Here is a 21387-nt window from a genome sequence, read left to right as displayed (position 1 = left end):
TCCTTTCCTCTCTTTCTGGGAGCTGAATCATTTGAAATCAGTTGCAAACAACGTGATATTCAACTTCTAAATACTTAATAAACACAGATCTCCTAAGAAAAAATACTACCTTATATGGCTAGAATTCAATTATCATATCTAAGAAATTTACCATTAATATGATAATCAATATATGCATGTATTTCATATTCACATACTACCTCAGTTATTCCAATTATGTCTTTATAGCCTGAAGGCGAGTATTTGTTTTTTTTTTTTTTTTTTTTTGTAGAGACAGAGTCTCACTTTATGGCCCTCGGTAGAGTGCCGTGGCCTCACACAGCTCACAGCAACCTCCAACTCCTGGGCTTAAGCGATTCTCTTGCCTCAGCCTCCCGAGTAGCTGGGACTACAGGCGCCCGCCACAACGCCCGGCTATTTTTTGGTTGCAGTTTGGCCGGGGCTGGGTTTGAACCCACCACCTTCGGCATATGGGGCCGGCGCCTTACTGACTGAGCCACAGGCGCCGCCCTGGAGGAGAGTATTTGGATTCCAGGTTCAGTAGCATCACAGGTTACATTTGGTTGTCATATACATATGTGTCTTGTTTTTTATGACATTTGACTATTTTGAAAAATACAAGCTAGATGTCTTATAGAATGTCTCAACAGTTTACCTTTGTGTAATTGTTCCCTTACAGTTCAAGTTAGGTTAAACATTTTTGGCAAAAATATCACATAGGTGTAATTTGCCTTCTCTTACCACATCAGGCAACACATAACATTTTTTCCCATTTTTATCAATGCTAAATTTGATGACTGTAGTTTGGGTGATGGCTATTAGATTTCCACTTTGTAATTAGTAAGTTACCTATGAAGTGATGGCCTGAGAGCTCATGGAGATCATGTGACCGTTCTGTGCCTTGGAGATTTTTAACTCAGTAGTTTTTTGTCTTGATTTGGAATGCTACCTGCATCACTTACATTGTTGATTGCAAAGTAATTTTTTCCTGGTTCTCCTATTGTTATTATCTAGCAAACTTTAGTAATGAAGAACTCCCATCTCCCTGTTGATGCAGATTCTTTTTATATTCAGTATGTTCCAATTAATTACCATCATTATTTTTGATACTCAAGTTGGGCCTGTAATAATGATATTTAGTCCCTCCCCCTAATTTTTGGAAACATTTTGGCACAACAAGGTATCTCTTGGGCAGCGCCTGTGGCTCAGTGAGTAGGACGCTGGCCCCATATACCGAGGGTAGTGGGTTCGAACCCCACCCCAGCCAAACTGCAACAAAAAAATAACTGGGCGTTGTGGCGGGTGCCTGTAGTCCCAGCTACTTGGGAGGCTGAGGCAAGAAAATCACCTACGCCCAAGAAATGGAGGTTGCTGTGAGCTGTTCTGCTATAGCACTCTACTGAGGGTGACAAAGTAAGACTCTGTCTCTGAAAAAAAAAAAAAGAAGAAAAAGAAAATATCTCAGGCTCATCTTGTACCTTTTTTGCCCTATTCCTAGGATCAGAGTTGTTCTGATGAGCCTTGGTTCCTTTTTGGTGCCAGGATAGTATCAGAGATCACTGGGTGCTGATGTGTGTGGGTAAAGTGTAAAAGCAGAGCCACTTGGGTTTTAATTGGAACCTATTTAGCCTTATACTTTAGAAATCATACCACACCTCCAACTGCAGGCCCTGTGCTACTTGTAATAAACCCTAGGAAGCCCTAAAGAGTATAGTTTGAAATTCACAGGAGTTGAATCATTTATTGTGTTCCTTTAAGTTTTTAAGACTTGAGGGCTAAATGCTGGTATTTGTTGTTTTGGTTTTGTTTCGTTTTCACACAGCCTGAGTATGTTTGAGGAATGGCTTCTTTAACTTGCACATGATCATCTGGGGCATTTTGACTTCCCGTTAAGACTTGTTCTTTTGGCTCAGCATCTAGGGTGCCAGCCACATACACCAGAGCTGGTGGGTTCAAATCCAGCCCAGGGCCTGCCAAAAACAATGACAACTATAACCAAAAAATAGCCAGGTGTTGGGGCAGGTGCCTGTAGTCTCAAGTACTTGAGAGGCTGCCACAAGAGAATCATTTAAGCCCAAGAGTTAGAGGTTGCTGTGAGCTGTGATACCAGGGCAACATAGTAAGACTCTGTCTCCAAAAAAAAAAAAGTTTCCTTAAAAAAAAAAAGAAATGAATTTGTTACTCACATGTTTGCCACAGTCCCATCAAATAAAGACATTGATTTAACCCCTTGCTTTTAGGGTGGGTTCCTTGAAGACTTTTAAACTGAATATTTTTTTCTTATAAATAAGTAGAATGCCCTATGATTTTTGTGCCCTTTTCTGTCTTAGTAGCTTCTGTTGTAGGAACTTCAGTAGCATTTAGAGGACACCTGGTATTTCTGTGCACAGTTCATGTCTTTATCTTTCTTTATCTCAGTCCCAACATGGCCAACACAGTCAATGCTGCTCTGAAGCCTTTGGAAACACTTTCCCGGATTGTGAACCAGCCCAGTAGCCTTTTTGGCAGCAAGAGTGCTTCCAATAAGAACAAGTCTGAACAAGATGCCCAAGGAGCCTCTCAGGATTCCAATAGCAACCAGCAAGACCAAGGTAGGGAATCAGAGCCAGTGGACTGGAGAGTTGGAGGTATGGGAGTAGTTGCTTTATGGGCCTGAGAGCACAGATGTTGTGACTGGGTATTGTTTCTCTGGGAACTTTCTGGCCTTCCTGAGATCTGTTATAGTGGTGTGGGAATCTGCCCCACAAAGAATTCCTTCAAATTGTAGCCTTGTTTGGCTCTCCTCACACGTAGCCTTGTCTTTTCCTTTGTCACCCATTCATTTATTCTCTGAGAACTTGTAAACTTGCCCAAGGAAGAGATCTTATTGTCTTTGTGCTTGCCTCATGGTGCCCAGCACATAGGCACCCTTTGATTATTTTGCTGGTTGGTTGATTGTTTCAGGCGAGCCTGGGGAAGCAGAAGTGCAGGAGGAGGATCATGATGTCACTCAGACAGAGGTGGCAGATGGGGATATCATGGATGGGGAGGCTGAAACCGACTCAGTGGTGATTGCTGGGCAGCCTGAGGTGCTCAGTTCACAAGAGATGCAGGTAGGGAGGCAGATCACCCAGCATTTCCCTGTTGCGGCGCTGAACCAAATCCCGAGGTGGTATGGGTGGGTGAGTACTTTAGATTCTTGCCTCAATGCTGTCTGCTTTGCAGAGGAATGTGGATTGTATGTTTAGTAGATGCTCAGTAAATGTGTTTGAATTGTATTAAAGGAGGGGTGGGGGCAGAGCCAGGATGCCATGTACTATGAAATGGTATAGATTCCAACTCGAAAACTTGGACACAGGTGAAATGTTGATGTTGAAAGCTGGCCTGAGGCCTTTGGGCCCAGGGTCTTTGATTTACTTGGCTCTGGTCATTAATAGATGCTCCTTAATAGCACCTTATACTTGTAGCACCAGCTTTTGCTGGTTCATTAAAATGGCAGTCTTCTATAATGACCCTAAAGAAAGGATTGTAATTTCCGGAGCTGGTAGCATTGGGTAAGAAATTGGGCCTACAGTCCTAAGCTGCTGGCTGTAAGGAGATCTGCATATATATATTCCTAGACAGTATAAAGACTAACCTGGTTATCAGATAACTAGGATTGACCTATTTGAAGGACAGTCTGAGTGTGGATTGGCAGCACGTGGTAGTTTCTGTGCTATGAGCACCAAGTATGTGGTTTTTATTTATGTAATATTCTCTGTCACATATTATCGTAGAAATGTATGCTCCCTTGTTGGCTTTTTTTTTAGGGTTTCGGTGCTAGCACAATGATAGACTTGTGTGCATCCATATGTATGTTCTATTTCTCTCCAGGTTGAGAATGAGCTGGAGGACCTGATAGATGAGTTGCTTGAGAGGGATGGCGGATCTGGGAACAGTACAATTATAGGTGAGAGCCCCAGAACTGAGTATAGCCTCTTCCTTTGCCTCAGTCTCTCTTGGGAGGACCCTTTTTCTCATCATCTGCTTGCTCAGCTCTGCCTAAGGGCTCATAGCCAGCCTAGATTGCTGCTTGTTTTGATGTTGACAGTCTTACAGATGAGAAACTAACAAGCCATCTAAAGGCCTGTGGCAGGTCTCAAGTGTAGTGGGGAAGGGTTTGGGGGTTGGGGGGAGTGGCCATCAGCATAGATGATACATCAGGCACATTAAGAGTGTTTATTCATGGAGGCCTAGAAGAGTCTGTAGGGTCAGGAAGTGTTTTCCTTTTAGTTCTTCGATGAAGTCCAGGGGCTTTCCGCCTCTGAGTCTCAGTAGTATAAAGAGAGTGATCATTCCCTAGGGTAGCCCTTTTTAAATCTTAGAAAGAAAACTAAGGTACCCTACCATCAACTGGCTCCAAGGGTGTTTATGTGTTACTTTATTGATTAAAGAATCAAAGGATAACTGGAAGTAGACGTGTATTCTTAAGTTTTACAAAGCTTTTTCACATCTAGCATCCTCTGTGGTTTGACAATTAGTGGGATTAGCAGGGCAGATGTGATAATTTCACTTTACAGATGAGGAAACTGAGACTCAGACAGGTAAACTGACTGGCCAAGCTTACCTAGTGAGTTGAAAGCAGAGAATCCAGGTCTTCTCCCTCATCCACAAAAGTGGATTTCTGCTAGTTATACCTAGGCTACTTTAGGCATACCCAGTCTGGAAAGGGAAGTCCTCTGTTGTTCAGTGAAGGCTCTGCTCTGTAACCTTCAGTGAGCAGAAGTGGAGAGGATGAATCACAAGAGGACGTGCTGATGGATGAAGCTCCTTCCAACCTCAGCCAAGCTTCCACCTTACAGGCCAACCGAGAAGGTGAGAGTGCCGAGGCCAGAAAGGCCTCCCTTCTTGCCCTGCACGTCTGACAGACACTACACTAGGGTTTTCCTGGAGGCAACTGCCCACGTGCAGAATAAGGAAGCATCTGTCTGCATGCGCTGATATATACCATCCACTTTATCCTCAGCCAGTTTTTCAAATAACATTTTTCTACTGCTTGCCCAAAGTTTGTCACTTCTTGGTTCGCTTTCTTCTCACCCACTTGCTATCATCGCTCCAGATTCCCTCTTACCAACAAGATGTAGTCAATTACAAATTAGAACTGGAAAGACAGGGTGGCGCCAGCAAACTTGGCCAAGTCTTACACCATGGCTCCTCAAGCACCACCCTATAGCACTATAGCAGTTCTGCACTCAGTGTGTTGGTGCATTGAGTGACACTTTCAGGAAATTGGGGCTGGCTTACACCTTAGACCTCGTCTTCCTCTCCTAGAGTCAGATACCCCTTTGCCTTCCCATTCAGTCTGCCGGCCTGCACAGTAGCCTGTTTTCTAGCTACTCAGTATAGTCCTCCAATGTGCTCCCTTTGTTTTAGATTCCATGAATATCCTGGACCCTGAGGATGAGGAGGAGCACACTCAGGAAGAGGACAGCAGTGGCAGTAACGAGGATGAGGATGATAGTCAGGATGAAGAGGAGGAGGAGGAGGAAGATGAGGAAGATGATCAGGTGAGGGGGGACTGTGTTTGGGTTGGTTCAGATGACTTCTTCATGGGAACACAGAACTACAGAAAACCAACAGTCTGGGTTGCTAGACTCAGCGCCTCCCTCTCTCATGTGCACATGTGGCCATGACACCAGGCTTCAGAAAACCCTTATCTCCAGCAATTCTCCATCTCCTGTTTTCCCTTAAGGAGGATGATGAAGGTGAAGAGGGAGATGAAGATGATGACGACGATGGCTCTGAGATGGAATTGGATGAGGATTACCCTGATATGAACGCTTCTCCCTTGGTCCGATTTGAGCGCTTTGACCGGGAGGATGATCTCATCATTGAGTTTGACAACATGTTCTCCAGTGCTAGTAAGATACAAGGGCTCAGCTGGGTTTTATCTCTTGATTCTTATACCCTTCTCTAGGGTAAGCCAAGCAGTGAACCAGATCAATCTGATAAAGACAGATCTTCTTTTCCTATGCTGACTTCCTGGGTCAAGGGATATCTGAATTCATCTCTTTCAATAGCCTATACCCAAAAGAAGGAATAGTGAAAGGCTGCTTTTCTTCCCTTCATCTCAGTAGATAGGCAACTATTTTAGAGCCTGGACAACTTGATGATTTGCTTGATTAAACAAAAGATGTGAGACCAAGGCTGACTGCATCAGGCACCAATGTGTACACTATAGTGACAGGGCAATCAATAATCCTTATGTCTATAACACTGGATCTTGAAGGTTTTGATGGACACTTGTGAGCTTGGCATTGGGGAGCTTGGCATTTGAACATATTCACTCTGTTCATCAAAGCTGCATCTTTACAAGGGAGATAGTGACTCTCTTTCCTCCTACATCAACATCAAAGTTCCGTTTTAGCCTCAAGTTAGGAGTCAAGTTCTTAGAATCAAGCTGTCTTGATAGGGCAGGTCTTGATCTCAAATCACAAGGATGGTATAGCAGAAAACACTGTTCTGGTCTATTGTCTTGGCCAAATAATTGCTTACCTCTTTGAGCCTCAGTTTGTCACCTGTAAACAAAAAGTCTCAAAAGAAAAAAATGGGTTGGGTTATCTTTTGTGATTTGTCTACAGTTTTGTGGTTTTTATTAGTCTTATTATAGTTGAACTTCTGTCCCTTCAGCAAATTGAATAATATTTAAAGAGTATACACTGTGTCCTAGGTACTAGGGATACCACAGTAAAGAAGAAAACAGTTTTTGGCCCTCATAGGAGTCTATTAGAAATTAAACGTAAGCATGCATTACATTGCAGGATAGGAAATGACATGTTAGGAACAAGAACAAAAAATCAGGTTAAGAAGAAGGAGAGGAGTCTGAGTTGGAGGGAGTAGCATGCGTCTGAGAAGTATAGAAGCATCACTGTGGTTGTAGTGTGGAGAATGGATTGGGAGAAGGTTATTTAGGAGGTTGTTGGAGTATCTAGGTGAGAGATGATGGTGTAAGCTACGGTAGTGTCAGTGATGTAGATTAGGTGTGGGAATGAGGGAGAAAGGACAAAGCTCAGGTTTCCGTGTGAGGAAGTAAGGCCCAGGAGACATGGTTCTGCTTGAATAACTATGAAAGAAATTTCTTTTTGGCACTGACCCCTTTGTATATTGTCCTTGCAGCAGACATCCCCCCATCCCCAGGAAATATCCCTACCACTCACCCACTGATGGTACGCCATGCAGACCACAGTTCTCTGACGCTGGGCAGTGGCTCCTCTACCACTCGTCTCACCCAAGGCATTGGACGTAGTCAGAGGACCCTAAGGCAGCTGACGGCCAATACTGGCCACACCATTCATGTTCACTACCCTGGAAATCGTCAGCCCAACCCTCCTCTTATACTCCAGAGGTAAGTTATAAAGGTCTGTTGGGTTCACCAGTGCACTTGTAAGAATTTTCCCTGTGCTTCAGTCTTAGCTCAACCTGAGAAGAAACAGTCCAGTACTTAATGCTCTTGTCAGACACACAAATTAGGTATCTGTCCAATTTCTTTGTGAGTTATATATGTCATCTTTAGGGTAATACCAAATTATATAACATATTCTTTTGCTTGAAAGTCCTGTGCATACGTTCAGGAATTAAGTATCTCATATGCTAGCCACTGAACACTTCAGATATAGACAGGATAAGAGCGCTGCTTTCCAGCTTAGAGTAGTGGGGAGAAACAATTTTAAGTGGTGAAAGAAAGGAATGTAAGTGTTATAGTGGCTGGTACACAGACTAGAGGTGGTACAAGGGAGGCAATATAATTTAACACAATACCTGGCACATGAAAGTCAGTGATACTCACTTTGTGCCAGGAGCTATGGAATAATATGTAACCTCAGTCCAAATAAAGTTCTAAACTCTAGTGTGATATTCAGTGATACTCAGAAAAGTGACTATGACTTGATTGTAGCATGATAAGGTCCATAATTGTGTTACAGATTTAATAGAGGATACTGGAAAAGGATCTCACCATACCAGATTGCAGGACGCCTATGTACTTAGAATGATCATGGTACCCACAATATCACCCTACAGGTTGCTTGGTCCCTCAGCTGCTGCTGACATCCTTCAGCTGAGCAGCAGCCTTCCCCTACAAAGCCGGGGCCGGGCCCGCCTTCTAGTTGGCAATGATGATGTCCACATCATTGCCAGGTCTGATGATGAACTGCTGGATGACTTTTTCCATGACCAAAGCACAGCTACCAGCCAAGCAGGCAAGTTTGTTTGGTAAAAGGGAGGGTATAGAGTATCAGTGTCTGCCCTGGAGAAAAAACCCATTTTATAGGATACAGAACCAATCAATGACTTAGCCATGGGCAACAAAAACTATTAGTTTCTTGGATCCTATTAGGGAAATGCTGCAATTTTTGAGTATCATTTGACACTTGACAAAGCCAAATATTTCACTCCTCATTGTTCCCTCTGTAGGAACCCTGTCCAGCATCCCCACAGCCCTGACCCGCTGGACAGAGGAATGCAAAGTTCTTGATGCTGAGAGCATGCATGACTGCGTTTCAGGTGTGTGACAACTTGGTTATAAGGGTAGTAGTGAGCCTTCCTGGTCTAGGACACAAGTACATGGAAAATTGTTTCTCTGGTTCTCTGTGGCAGCAAGCTCTGTCTTTCAGCTTCCTCCCTGACCCCCACCAAAGCAGCCGCTAATCTTTACTTCTTTAATACAGTGGTTAAAGTCCCCATTGTCAATCACCTGGAATTCCTGAGGGATGAGGAGCTGGAAGAAAGACGTGAGAAACGCAGGAAACAACTGGCTGAGGAAGAAACAAAGATAACTGAGAAAGGCAAAGAAGATAAGGAGAACAGGGATCAGAGTGCGCAGGTGATTCACAAGGACTGGGAAGATTCTTCTTTGGCTTTGTCCTAGTACAATTTTTCCATGCACATAGAAAACCAGAGTCCTAGGACTTACACATAGAACCTGGGAAATTTTTCATTCCAAATTCACCATATGCTCACCTTATTTGTAGGGGAAAAAATTCAAATCAGAGGGAAAATTATTTTCCAGTGTCTGACCAAACACCAGAATAGCTTCTCACTCATTAGTTAGACTGCCATAGTCTCTACCTCTGAGTACTACAATTAGACAAGGAGAACCTTGACTAACCTCATTCTCTTGGTTATTCATTTTCACTTCTGTTAGTGAACTGCCAGTGTAGAAAACCTTACTCAAGATGATTCTCTTCCATCATTTGAATTTGTTCAACTTGAGTGTCAGATCAGAGAAAATATTCATACTCTGAACACTGTTACCACATGTCATTTTCTAGTAGGGCTCACATTTATAAGATTGCTAATAACATGATTTTGGCTTACAAGGAAGCTACCTACTTTTTTTCTGAAATTTCTGGGACTTTAAGCAGTACAACTTTTAAATACATATGAATAAAACCGGTGGAAATGAAAAGAAATTAAAAGACTCGAGTAAAATTTAGTTTATCCTACTCAGCAGTGAGGCTATCAGATAGATTAAAAATAAGGGTATTGAAATATTTGATTATAATAACAAACTTTATCTAACAAGTATCTTCATATAGAACTTTTTACCTGGCTGGGTGCAGTGGCACACACCTGCAATCCTAGCACTTTGGGAGGCCAGGACAGGTGAATCTCTTTGAGCTCAGGAGTTTGAAATCTCGTCTGTACTAAAAAATAGAAAAAATAGCTGGGTATTGTGAGTGGAGACCTATAGTCCCTGCTACTTGGGAGGCTAGAGCAGGAGGATAGCTTAAACCTAGAAGATTGAGGTTGCTGTGTCCTATAATGAAGCCACAGCACTCTAACTTGGGCAAGAGAGTGAGACTTAAAAATAATTTTTTTATGTAAAAAACAGTAACATTGTTTCAAGTGCATGATAAAAGTTGGAGAGTAAACAAACTTAGCATGTGACTGAAAAGGCTCAAGTGGACAAAATAAGCCCAAGGAAGGGAAAAATATATAAGCGAATCTAAGAAATTGCTAGTCTTTAGACCCAGCCCTAAGGTAGTTTTTATTATCCTTTCCTCCTATTGTTCAATTTCCCCACCCCTTGCAATTTCTCCCTTGCCCCCAAGCCATTCTTGAACACAAATGTATATAAAGAAATTGGGCATATATTTGCAAGATGAAGTCGTTACATTCCTTTGGTCACCCGGCCAAAGCATTGTCCTTCAGGTTAGTGAGCTCCTAGATAGTTTAGGTGCAAGTTAATGACTGTTGCCTATCTTACATGTTTGCAAGGTCCCACATTGGTCTGTGTCTTCTCTTTGCAGTGTACTGCATCTAAGACAAATGACTCCACTGAACAGAATCTCTCAGGTAACTCTCCTTCCCTTTCCCCCTTTTTACTGATTGATCATTTAGTCTTCCTCCTGACCCTTCTGAGTAGCTGGCCCATGTGGGCTGAAGATGAATATTGGTGCTCTGTGGGATGAGGTAGTAGATTGTATAGTTTTAGGGTCATACCCCATCTTGGAGATAACTATACAGTCTACTGTCTTTCCCACGGTGGTACACTTGCCCTCTAATGCTCTGTTTAGGTTCTTGTTCTGGTTATGCTTCATTCTGTCATGGGTAGCAAGAACTAAGCATGTACATCTTTCAAGTTATTGATCCTTTGACCACAGTGGTATGGTTCTTCATGAGAACAACTTCATGAAAAGTGGTTCTCAAATGCCAGTCCTCCATAGAAATGAGCAAAATCAGGGAGCTTTAATGCCTTTTTCATAAAGCTGAATTTATTCCATTAAAAGACCCGCTTTTTGTATTTAGAAGTATGTTCTTTATGGTTCTTTGGTATCAAAATATTTTTATTATGTTGGTGGAATGTTTTATCTAAATTTTATTGGTTCATGGAACCAGTTTTATTGGTTCTTGGGTACTCTGCTTTTGGGGAAGGTAGCTCTGTGGGCTAAATGGTATGACCACATGTTTTCTGTTTTTGTAATCTTCTTAACAATGGTCAGTAGCCATTTTGTGATTCTAACAATTGGTCTGGATGATATCATATGTCTCCCCCACCCCTATTTCCTCAGACCTTTCTTCTGCTTACCTACACTTCTGTCTTCTTTGGTACTTGAGTTGGGAAATGAGTGGACCAAGGTCTACACAGTATTTTTTTAAAGCAATGAAAGAGGGTAAATGTCCTAGTGCCCTAAATTTATTAGTAAAAGGTCTTTGGAGAGGTCTGCCACCAGGTAAAATGGCTTTTTGCCTTCTGCACTTATTGGAGGATTCTGCTCATGCCGGGGTGAGGTAGTAAGTTGTATTGTTGTGGGGTAGGGATATTAGAATTAGACCCCAATTAGAAGATAACTATACAACTTACTGCTTTCCCTTGTGTGCAGCATATTCATTCACATTTAGTCTTGACAGTGTTGCCTTCATTAAACACAGTCATGAATGTTCTTGGTTAATGAGTATTGGAAGAAAAGAAAGGTGAAAGGGGACAGATGATATTTAGAGTGAGCACAGATATCATAAAGTGATTTGTCCTTTATTGATTGGGGTGTATAATTGAATATTTTCCCTTTGGGCATGACCTCAAACATTTTGCTGTTCTTTAACTATATAATGACTATACTCAATAATAGAACAAGAATGTACAGAGGGAATGGGAACCATACATTAAGAGTTATGAGGGAAATTCTAACCATTTCTTACTCTAAATAGATAAGGAACTAAGAGGATTAATAGGCTTTTGGTAGGTAGATTTTCTGTGTACCAACAAAGGTATTTAGCCTCACCCTATCTATGTATTATAAAAATCTTCCTCTTCCACCTGGGATGCAAAAAGGATTTTATTCTTAGGTTCCACAAAGAATTACATCTCCAGTTCTTAGGGCCATAGATAGCACTGTGCCTTAGCCCTCATCCTGGGTAAACTAGACCAAAGCTGTTCTTGGAGCAATTGGTAGGGAAGGGTCCTATATATGTGGCTAGGTGAGATATTTGTCAAGTCACATGTGCTGATCGGGGTAGTTCCCCATCATTAGCCAATTGTCCCCTAACCCCCATTATTGTTCTTTCCGAGAAAGATGGGACTCCTCTGCCTGACAGCTACCCAACAACCCCGTCTTCAACTGATGCAGCAACATCTGAGTCCAAAGAGACTCTTGGCACTCCACAGGCCTCACAACAGCAACCACCACTCCCACCAGCCATGGGGGAGGTTTCTCGGGAACTGCAGTCCCCAGCTGGAGAAGCGGGGCATTCTACACAGCTATTGATGCCTATAGAGCCAGAGGAATTGGGTCCTACAAGGCCAAGTGGAGAAGCAGAAACAACTCAGATGGAATTATCCCCAGCTCCCACTATAAGTGAGTAGAATTTCGACTTTTGGTTGGGTGCTTAGGGTGGAGCAGGAGGGAAGAATAGATAACTTTCTAACTTCACTCTCTAGCTTGAGAGAAATAGTATTAGCTAAAGCCCTCAATAGTAGCTTACAATAGTAGCCCTCAATCTCAGCTTACATATTAGTTTTCTTAGGAGAAGTATGTTTGGTTCACCTGTGTCCTCAGGTGATTATGGTTGAGTGTCTTAATACTGGTGATGATACCATTTATACAGACAATTACTCTATTTCTGGGCTATTTTTCCAGGCTTATTATTTAACTTTAAAAATAACTCTCCAGCCAGGTACAGCGGCACATACCTCTGTAGTCCCAGCTACTCTGGAGGATCCCTTGAGCCCAAGAGTTCAAGTCCAGCCTGGGCAACATGGCAAGATTCTGTATGTTTTTTTTTTTTTTAAATCTCTCCAAAGTATAGGGTGTCCTAAAAGTCACCATACATAGGGAAACTGGGAAATTGTGGCTAAACCTAACTTTATTTTTAAAATTTCATGATTCATATTTTGTAAGTAAGGTCCATTTATTCACAATTTCCCAGTTTCCCTATGTATGACAACTTTTGAGATGGCCTGTAAAGTAGATGGTGTTATCACCACAAATAAACTTAAACTCAGAAGTGAAATAATTAGCCCAAAGTCACTTAATTGAGGTGAAGGCTATGTTAACCATTTTTATGTAAGCATTCCAAATTGTATATAAAATCAGCACATTATACCACATAAATGCATTAATGTATACAGTTATTATTTAATTAAAAAAATAAAAAAAAATTACATCTAACTCTAAAGCTTACTCACTTTCCATAGTTCCCAGGATGGCAAGCACATCACCTCACACACGTAGTTACCTTGTCTTTCTGGCAGACACTGGCACAATTTTCCCCTGGTTTGAAATGAGACCTCAATTTTTCTCAGCACGGTATCTGGAGAAACCTTAAGGTGTTGGGGTTTTCTTCTTCAAGGAACCTTGTTTCTTTAGATAAACAGATGACATATGTGTACAAATGGTACCTGCACAAGGAATCTGAAAGTATCAAGATCCCTTACCTGGTGTGCCTAGGTAGCCCATTTAGTGTGTTCTAGGCATGCCTGGAACGCAGTAAATTTTCAACAATTGATAAACAATTGATAAAAAGACTTGAGCTGAGCCTTGAAAAGCAGGTGAGATTGGGGAACAACTTTTCAGCACAAAGTGTGAACCAACTGCCCCAAAGAAAGCAACCTTATCTCTCATGTTGTATTGATTGCAGGCAGAGATTTAACTTCTCCCTATGATTTTTTTTCCTAGCCTCTCTTTCCCCAGAGAGAGCTGAGGATTCTGATGCACTGACAGCTGTTAGCAGTCAGTTGGAAGGCTCTCCCATGGACACCAGCAGCCTGGCTTCCTGTACCCTAGAAGAGGCTGTGGGTGACACCTCAGCAGCTGGGAGTTCTGAGCAGCCCACCACAGGCATCTCCACTCCTGGAGATGTCCCTCCAGTAGTGGCAGAAGCTCAAGGCAGGGGCGATGGGACAAGGGAACCTTCCCAGCCACCTGAGGACAAGTAAGCATTATGTGGGCAAGAGAAGGTTAGGATGTGTTGGAGGGTGTTTCAAGCCACATTCTTACCTGTTAATAAATGAACGTGCTTGTTAGGCTGGGGAGATAAATCTGGTTTCTATGAGAAAGGGGTATTGTAGGGAGTGTTTTATAAATGGGAAGACATAATACAGAGATCAACCTGAGCATGAATTCCCTCAGCTCTCCCCCTGCATCCTCTGAGAGTTCTTCTACCAGAGATTCTGCTGTGGCTATTTCTGGGGCAGATTCCCGAGGAATCCTAGAAGAACCACTTCCTTCAACAAGCAGTGAAGAAGAAGATCCCCTTGCAGGTGAGTTCCATGTAGGCTCAGGTCATCCTAGAGTAGTTTTGGCTTGTGATAGCCACCAGCCAAACAGTTCCAGCTATGTGGGGAAATCATGTGTATAAAGGGAAAAGGACTGGCAGTATAGGGATGCTGGTGTGGTATGATAGGATGAACCCAGCTTTGGGGAGTGACCTAGCTTACTCAGATTCCCCTACTCTGCCACATCTTAAGTTTACAACATAGAGCCTCTGATCCTCATTGATACTAGGGGGGTGATAATGTCTAAATGGTAGAGATTTTATAAAGGTTAAGTGACAGTATACACAAAGAACCTATCATATAAAAAGAGCTATTCTGAGGCCAGGCAAGGTGAGTGGGTCTTTTCCATACATCCCCTGTTCTTTGCTAATAATGACATGTTTCTTTATTCCAAGTACAAATCAGGCATCAGTACAGGTGCGAGTCTCTTCACATCTTGCCTCTTCCATCAGGTATCAGTCTCCCCGAAGGTGTGGACCCCTCTTTTCTGGCTGCTCTGCCTGATGACATTCGTCGGGAAGTTCTGCAGAACCAGCTGGGTATCCGTCCACCAACCCGGACTGCTCCCTCTACAAATAGCTCAGCTCCTGCAGTGGTGGGAAATCCTGGTGTGACTGAAGTGAGCCCTGAGTTCTTGGCTGCCCTCCCTCCAGCCATTCAGGAGGAAGTATGTGAGCCGGAAAATGGTGGGGCAAGGCTGCATGGAAGAACATATTCCACCCTTGACTTTTTCTGCTTGGTAGGTGCTGGCACAACAGAGAGCTGAGCAACAGCGACGGGAACTGGCACAGAATGCCAGCTCAGATACCCCCATGGACCCTGTCACCTTCATTCAAACTCTGCCCTCAGACCTGCGCCGTAGTGTCCTAGAGGACATGGAGGACAGTGTGTTGGCTGTGATGCCACCTGACATCGCAGCTGAGGCTCAAGCCCTGAGACGAGAGCAGGAAGCCCGACAGCGGCAGCTCATGCACGAACGTTTGTTTGGGCACAGCAGCACCTCTGCACTCTCTGCCATTCTGCGAAGCCCTGGTACAGAGGGAGTCAAATGGGAGGGCTCTGGAATGTCTAGCTTTGCCCAGAAGAGGTTCTATTTGTTCCACACTATATTACCTGGACCAAGTTTACCACCTTCCTTTATTTTAATTTTCTTTTTCTTTCTTCCCAGCTTTCACCAGTCGCCTGAGCGGCAACCGTGGGGTCCAGTATACTCGTCTTGCTGTACAGAGAGGTGGCACCTTCCAGATGGGGGGTAGCAGCAGCCATAACAGGTACCTTTGTCTTTCTTCACCTTACCATGCCACCAGTCGTCTATAAGGTCAACTCAAGTGGAGAAGCTGAAATCCTGATAGGCTGTTTGACCTTTCTAGGACATTTCCTTAAATGAGTGGGAGAGCTAGTTCTTTGGATTTTGCCTTTTGATAGTCTAGCTATTAAAAAGCATAATTACAAAGCCAGGCTGGCAGCACGTACCTAGCTCTGGTTTTAATAAGAAGGAAAACCAATTTGCCCTGAGATTGTAACATCTAGTTTTAGTTATCAATCAGTAGATGATACAAACCTGGGCTGGAATCTCTGCTCTCTTCTCAGTCATATAATACGTAGGGCAAGTCACTTAACCTGTTTGAGCCTCTTGTTCATCTCAAAAATGAGTAATTCCCTAGTCTGTATAGCAGCCCTGTGAGGAAGATACTATAGTCACTGTAAAGTGCCTGGTAAATAGTAGACACTTAAGAGGTCAGCTGTTACTATGAAGGGTGCCCTTATACTGGATAACCTCCCTTCTCAAGCTTCCCTGGAAGTATTCAGTTCATTTCCCTCTCCTAGGCTTATACCTAATCCCAGAGCTCTAGCTGAAGTGTTACCCAGAAACTATGCTCTGTTTTTAGACCTTCTGGCAGTAATGTGGACACTCTTCTTCGCCTCCGAGGGCGCCTCCTTCTGGACCATGAAGCCCTATCTTGTCTCCTGGTCCTACTTTTCGTGGATGAGCCAAAGCTTAATACTAGTCGTCTACACCGAGTACTGAGAAATCTCTGCTACCATGCCCAGACTCGCCACTGGGTCATCCGCAGCCTACTCTCCATCTTGCAGCGCAGCAGTGAGAGTGAGCTATGCATTGAAACACCCAAGCTCACCACAAGTGAGGAAAGGGGCAAAAAGTCAAGCAAGAGCTGTGGGTCAGGCAGCCATGAGAACCGTCCCCTGGACCTGCTACATAAGATGGAATCTAAAAGCTCCAACCAGCTTTCCTGGCTCTCAGTATCCATGGATGCAGCCCTAGGCTGCAGAACTAATATATTCCAGATCCAGCGTTCAGGGGGGCGCAAACATACCGAGAAGCATGCAAGCAGTGGTTCCACAGTCCACATCCACCCCCAAGCTGCTCCTGTTGTCTGCAGACATGTTTTGGACACACTCATTCAATTGGCCAAGGTGAGGGGCCTGAACAGAAGAGGGGTGGCAGCAACAGCTTGGGTAAAATCTGAACCCTTGGGTTAATAAGTCTTCACTTTGCTGCTATTTTAAGTGTTGAGCCCTGTGTTGTTCCTGGGAAATTGTCCAATAAATGAATTTGTGGGATTTTTATCCTCATTCCTTAACCATTTTTGTGCATTATTTTAATCCTCAAAACAACTGTGGTTTATATGATTTGTTTTACAAAGGAAGAGGCTAGGATATTAGTGGCTTTGTCCTATGACTAGGAAATGATGGGGCTGTACTTAGTTCTGATGTGATTAGTCTTCTCACAATAATATGCATTGATACTACATAGTGAAGGTCTGCCTTTTGCCAGTTACTGTGCAAAATGCATTATATCTTTTAATCTCAACAACTTTGCAAGGTAGTGTAGTCTTCCCCATTTTATAAGTACAGAGGCCAAGGCTCAGAGAAGTTTGCTAATCAGTCTTGTTGCAAAGCCCTTGTTCATTTCTCAAGGTTGCTTCACTATCTGTTGGATAAAACTCATATATGACATTTCCCCATGTTACCAAAGCTGTCCAAAGGAAACCATTTGGGAACTACCTGTCTTTCTCTGTCAGGAAGGCTTATCCTCTCTGGAGACCCCCTAAACCAAGCCTATCCTTCTTTTCCTGGCAGGTATTCCCAAGCCACTTCACACAGCAGCGGACCAAAGAAACAAACTGTGAGAGTGATCGGGAGAGGGGCAGTAAGGCCTGCAGCCCATGCTCCTCACAATCCACTAGCAGTGGCATTTGTACAGACTTCTGGGATTTACTGGTAAAACTGGACAACATGAATGTTAGCCGGAAAGGGAAGAATTCTGTGAAGTCAGTGCCAGTGAGCGCTGGTGGTGAGGGGGAAACTTCTCTGTACAGCCTTGAGGCCTCTCCACTGGGGCAGCTCATGAACATGTTGTCACACCCAGTCATCCGCCGGAGCTCTCTCTTAACAGAGAAACTCCTTCGACTCCTTTCTCTCATCTCAATTGCTCTCCCAGAAAATAAAGTGTCAGAAGCACAGGCTAACACAGGTAGCAGTGCTTCCTCCACTACTACAGCCACCTCAACTACATCTACCACCACCACCACTACCACCACTGCTGCCTCTACCACGCCCACTCCCTCTGCTGCAACCACGCCTATCACTCCTGCTCCAGCCCTGGTTGCTGCCACGGCAATTTCCACCATTGCCGTAGCTGCTTCGACCACAGTGACTACCCCTACGACTGCTACTGTTTCAAGTAAGTGTGGATGTAGGCTGGGTTTCTGGGGTGTATACTAGGGCACCCATCTTACTCCCCCCCATCCCAGTAGTCCTTCCTAAATAATAGCCATCAGCTTGGTTTGTGTTTTTGAGGGCAGAATGTATTCATTTTTATTCTCTTCTGTCCAGTTCTCTCCCCCCATCCCTCTTCTTTCCCTCTCCTTCCCCTTTGCTCCACCTCCCCTACCTCTGTCTCCATATCACACACACACTCTTGTGATAGCAAACAGGTATTCACTGAATGTGGCCTCCCTAGGCTAGGCACCAAAAGGAGAAAAGAGAAAGGTCCCTATCTTCAAGGAACTCAGCCTTTCTATCCTGGTTGAGGTAGCCAATTCTCATAGGAAATAGTTCAAATGTAAGCAGGATATAGGGAGAATCAGAGTAGGCATATCATCCCAGGATGTTAAGGGAATGAGCCCTGCAGCAGATTGGTAAGAATTATCTGAAGAAGTAGGTTTTTAGAAGACTGGAGGAGGCTAGCTGGCAGGATAACAGTTGAAAGAAATTCCTCGGGTTGTCACCTTAGAACGTATAGTCATAAGACTCCTTAGCATCCAAGTCATTTCAATTTGGCTGTGGTAGGTAGGTTTTCATTTCAACTCTTTTCCCATATTTTAAAAGCCCTAGAGAGTTCAGCAGTTCTTTGGTTCTTCCACTTAAGTATCTAACTCACAAGTTTCACAGGATTTTTTCTGTTTCTTCAAAGCTTCTACTACTACTAAGGGCAGCAAATCTCCAGCCAAGATGAATGATGGAGGCAGCAGCAATACAGACTTCAAGATGGTGTCCTCTGGTCTCACCGAAAACCAGCTACAACTTTCTGTGGAGGTAAGTCCATACCTCTTCTGACTTGCCAGGGTTGGGGCGGAGGAAGGACAGACAGGGCAAATAATGCTTTTGTTTTCTCTGTTTGGCTGGGAGTTCTCAGAGCTTATCCTTTCTCCCTAGGTATTGACATCCCACTCTTGTTCTGAAGAAGGGCTAGAGGATGCAGCCAATGTGTTACTACAGCTTTCACGTGGGGACTCTGGAACCCGGGACACTGTTCTCAAGCTGCTACTGAATGGAGCCCGCCATCTGGGTTATACCCTTTGTAAACAGATAGGTAATGGCCAGAGTAAAGCATTCAGACTTTCTGAGGTCTTCCACTTAGTGTTACCTCTTTCTGGCAGTCTTCCCTGAGTCCCCAGGCTGAATCTGCCTCCACCATGTTCCTATAAGCATAGCCCCCATGTTCCCTTTGTCATAATTGGGCTGTAATCTGCTTCCCTCTGCTCAGTTTGAGAGCAAGGTTGGGTTTCTCTACTCATACCTATTTTCTGGCACAGAGCAGGTAATCAGTGCTTGGTGAAGGAAAAAGAATGCATGGGAATAGCAATGTCCCCTCTCTCCCCATTCTAGGTACCTGTAAGAGCCCCACGAGAAGGCTGCTGAGGTGACTTCACCTCAAAGATGTGCCCACATTTCACTAAGCTTCAGTATGGGTAGAGTCAGAATATACTCTGCTTTTGTGTAGTTTTCAGGGTATAAAAATTCTAAGAACACTTTCAAATTGCTATATCTCTATCATCTTCCCTGTTTTATCAGGAAGAAAGCTAAAACCCAGGGTGATAAAACGATTGGATCAAGGAATAGAGCTGGGTTTTCTTTCAGCAATCTCTGTTCTCTCCCAGCCTCATCCTAGTCATGGGTCCCCCTAGCTCTTGCCTGCTTACTTAGTTACCACTTTGCTTCCCCACAGTGTCCTAGAAGTTGAGGTGATAGAAGAAGGATATTCTTTCTTTGCTCCATGAGAATTATATAAGGCTCTTCAGACAGAATTTGGCCTTTGATCATTCTTCACTGCTACTATTTATTTAACACCTATGGGCTAGGTACTGTCTATCCACTTTACTACATACTTATTTTTTGTGAGGTTAGATAATATTATTCTCATTATTAAAATGGGAAAGCAAACTGGGAAAAAAAGTGAAGAAATTTGCCTGAGATCACCACAAAAACTCTGGGTAAGTTCTAGAGATATACACAATTTAGACCACAGACTGTCTGGCTCCAAAAGAGATACTTTTTTCCCTCTATACCAATCTAAATTTTATGTAGATTGAACATATTCCTATGACAAGATAAATTGGTAGTCCCAGGTGATTGATTCATGAGCACACATAATAACACGAATAAAGCAAAATTCTTCTTACTCTGCAGCTGAGCAAAGGGAGTGAGTGGCCTGGGCAGGTTTCCAGGAAAGATTTGGGAAGTCTCTGAATGCTTGCTGACTTTTCTGCCTACCCAGGTACCTTGCTAGCCGAGCTACGGGAATACAACCTAGAACAGCAGCGGCGAGCTCAGTGTGAGACCCTCTCTCCTGATGGCCTTCCTGAGGAGCAGCCACAGACCACCAAACTGAAAGGCAAAATGCAGAGCAGGTGGGTGGTAATCACACTTAGGCCAGGGGCTCAAATCTGGGACATTCTGAAAAGTGGCTTTTTTTATTTCTCTGGGCAATTTTCATTTCTGTCTTGTACACACATGGCCCAATTTTTTCCACTTCTTCCCACTTGTAAGATTTCTTCTGAAGTTCCTTATCCTGTGGTTGACACTAGGAAGCCCTGCTTTCTCTGAGTATCTGTGCTTTGATACTGTCAGTATACACAAGCTGTGTCTACACTATCCAGGTTTGACATGGCTGAGAATGTGGTAATTGTGGCATCTCAAAAACGACCGTTGGGTGGCCGGGAGCTCCAGCTGCCTTCTATGTCCATGTTGACATCGAAGACATCTACTCAGAAGTTCTTCTTGAGGGTACTACAGGTCATCATCCAGCTCCGGGACGACACACGCCGAGCTAACAAGAAAGCCAAGCAGACAGGCAGGCTAGGTATGGAACTAGAGTATCCAGTTGAGGGGCAGGGTTGGTGGTGAAGCCAGAGTTCCTGGAAGGGTAGGACTTAATAAAATTCTGTCTCCTTCCTGTTTGACCTTTCCAAAAGGAAAATGACTATCCTTTTAAAATGTTGATGGCGCTATTTTGTATCTCATTCAAGCTTGTCCACATAAGAAATCCGTTAGGGGAAGTAGGAATTATGGGGAGTGGAAATCTGGCAAAGAAGATGGGATCACCCTTTTGCTGAGCAAGACATAACTCACTGAGTACACCTCCTTTCTCTTTCCATGATCCTGTCTTAACTAAAACACTGCAGCCAGGTTGCCTCAGGCATGGCCTGCCAAGTCATCTTCCCTGACATTTTCCTTCTATTCCACAGAACCTTAATACATAAAACCATCTGTCTAGCACCACTCCCCCTGCCCTTATCTATAGTGGTAAATCTTAGTGCCTGATGATGAGTACTCTGAAGCTACCTGAACTAAACTTTAGCAAGATGCCCTGTGGCAACCCAGGAGATAAGAGAGAGAATACTGGGCAT

General features: G+C 43.6%; 1 protein-coding gene across 18 annotated transcripts in view; it reads left to right on the top strand.

The window, feature by feature from the left end:
* HUWE1 (HECT, UBA and WWE domain containing E3 ubiquitin protein ligase 1) overlaps window positions 1-21387 on the top strand; it is a 163953-nt gene that overhangs the window by 132644 nt on the left and 9922 nt on the right. For 16 of the 18 annotated variants that reach the window (XM_053581182.1, XM_053581185.1, XM_053581190.1 and 13 more), the window contains 23 exons: window positions 2419-2591; window positions 2944-3092; window positions 3853-3928; window positions 4735-4833; window positions 5392-5525; window positions 5711-5879; window positions 7135-7363; window positions 8038-8216; window positions 8431-8520; window positions 8685-8839; window positions 10269-10314; window positions 12033-12314; window positions 13635-13890; window positions 14088-14218; window positions 14686-14900; window positions 14977-15265; window positions 15402-15504; window positions 16123-16669; window positions 17336-17939; window positions 18672-18793; window positions 18914-19070; window positions 20256-20388; window positions 20638-20840. In XM_053581182.1, coding sequence (XP_053437157.1) covers window positions 2419-2591; window positions 2944-3092; window positions 3853-3928; window positions 4735-4833; window positions 5392-5525; window positions 5711-5879; window positions 7135-7363; window positions 8038-8216; window positions 8431-8520; window positions 8685-8839; window positions 10269-10314; window positions 12033-12314; window positions 13635-13890; window positions 14088-14218; window positions 14686-14900; window positions 14977-15265; window positions 15402-15504; window positions 16123-16669; window positions 17336-17939; window positions 18672-18793; window positions 18914-19070; window positions 20256-20388; window positions 20638-20840 — 4541 coding nt within the window. The remainder of the gene's footprint in view (window positions 1-2418; window positions 2592-2943; window positions 3093-3852; window positions 3929-4734; window positions 4834-5391; window positions 5526-5710; window positions 5880-7134; window positions 7364-8037; window positions 8217-8430; window positions 8521-8684; window positions 8840-10268; window positions 10315-12032; window positions 12315-13634; window positions 13891-14087; window positions 14219-14685; window positions 14901-14976; window positions 15266-15401; window positions 15505-16122; window positions 16670-17335; window positions 17940-18671; window positions 18794-18913; window positions 19071-20255; window positions 20389-20637; window positions 20841-21387) is intronic. The other 2 variants (XM_053581197.1, XM_053581200.1) reach the window with 2 other exon arrangements.

Source organism: Nycticebus coucang, chromosome X, assembly GCF_027406575.1.
Source record: "Nycticebus coucang isolate mNycCou1 chromosome X, mNycCou1.pri, whole genome shotgun sequence".
Lineage (NCBI taxonomy): Eukaryota > Metazoa > Chordata > Mammalia > Primates > Lorisidae > Nycticebus > Nycticebus coucang.
This window is presented reverse-complemented; position numbering and strand designations above follow the sequence as displayed.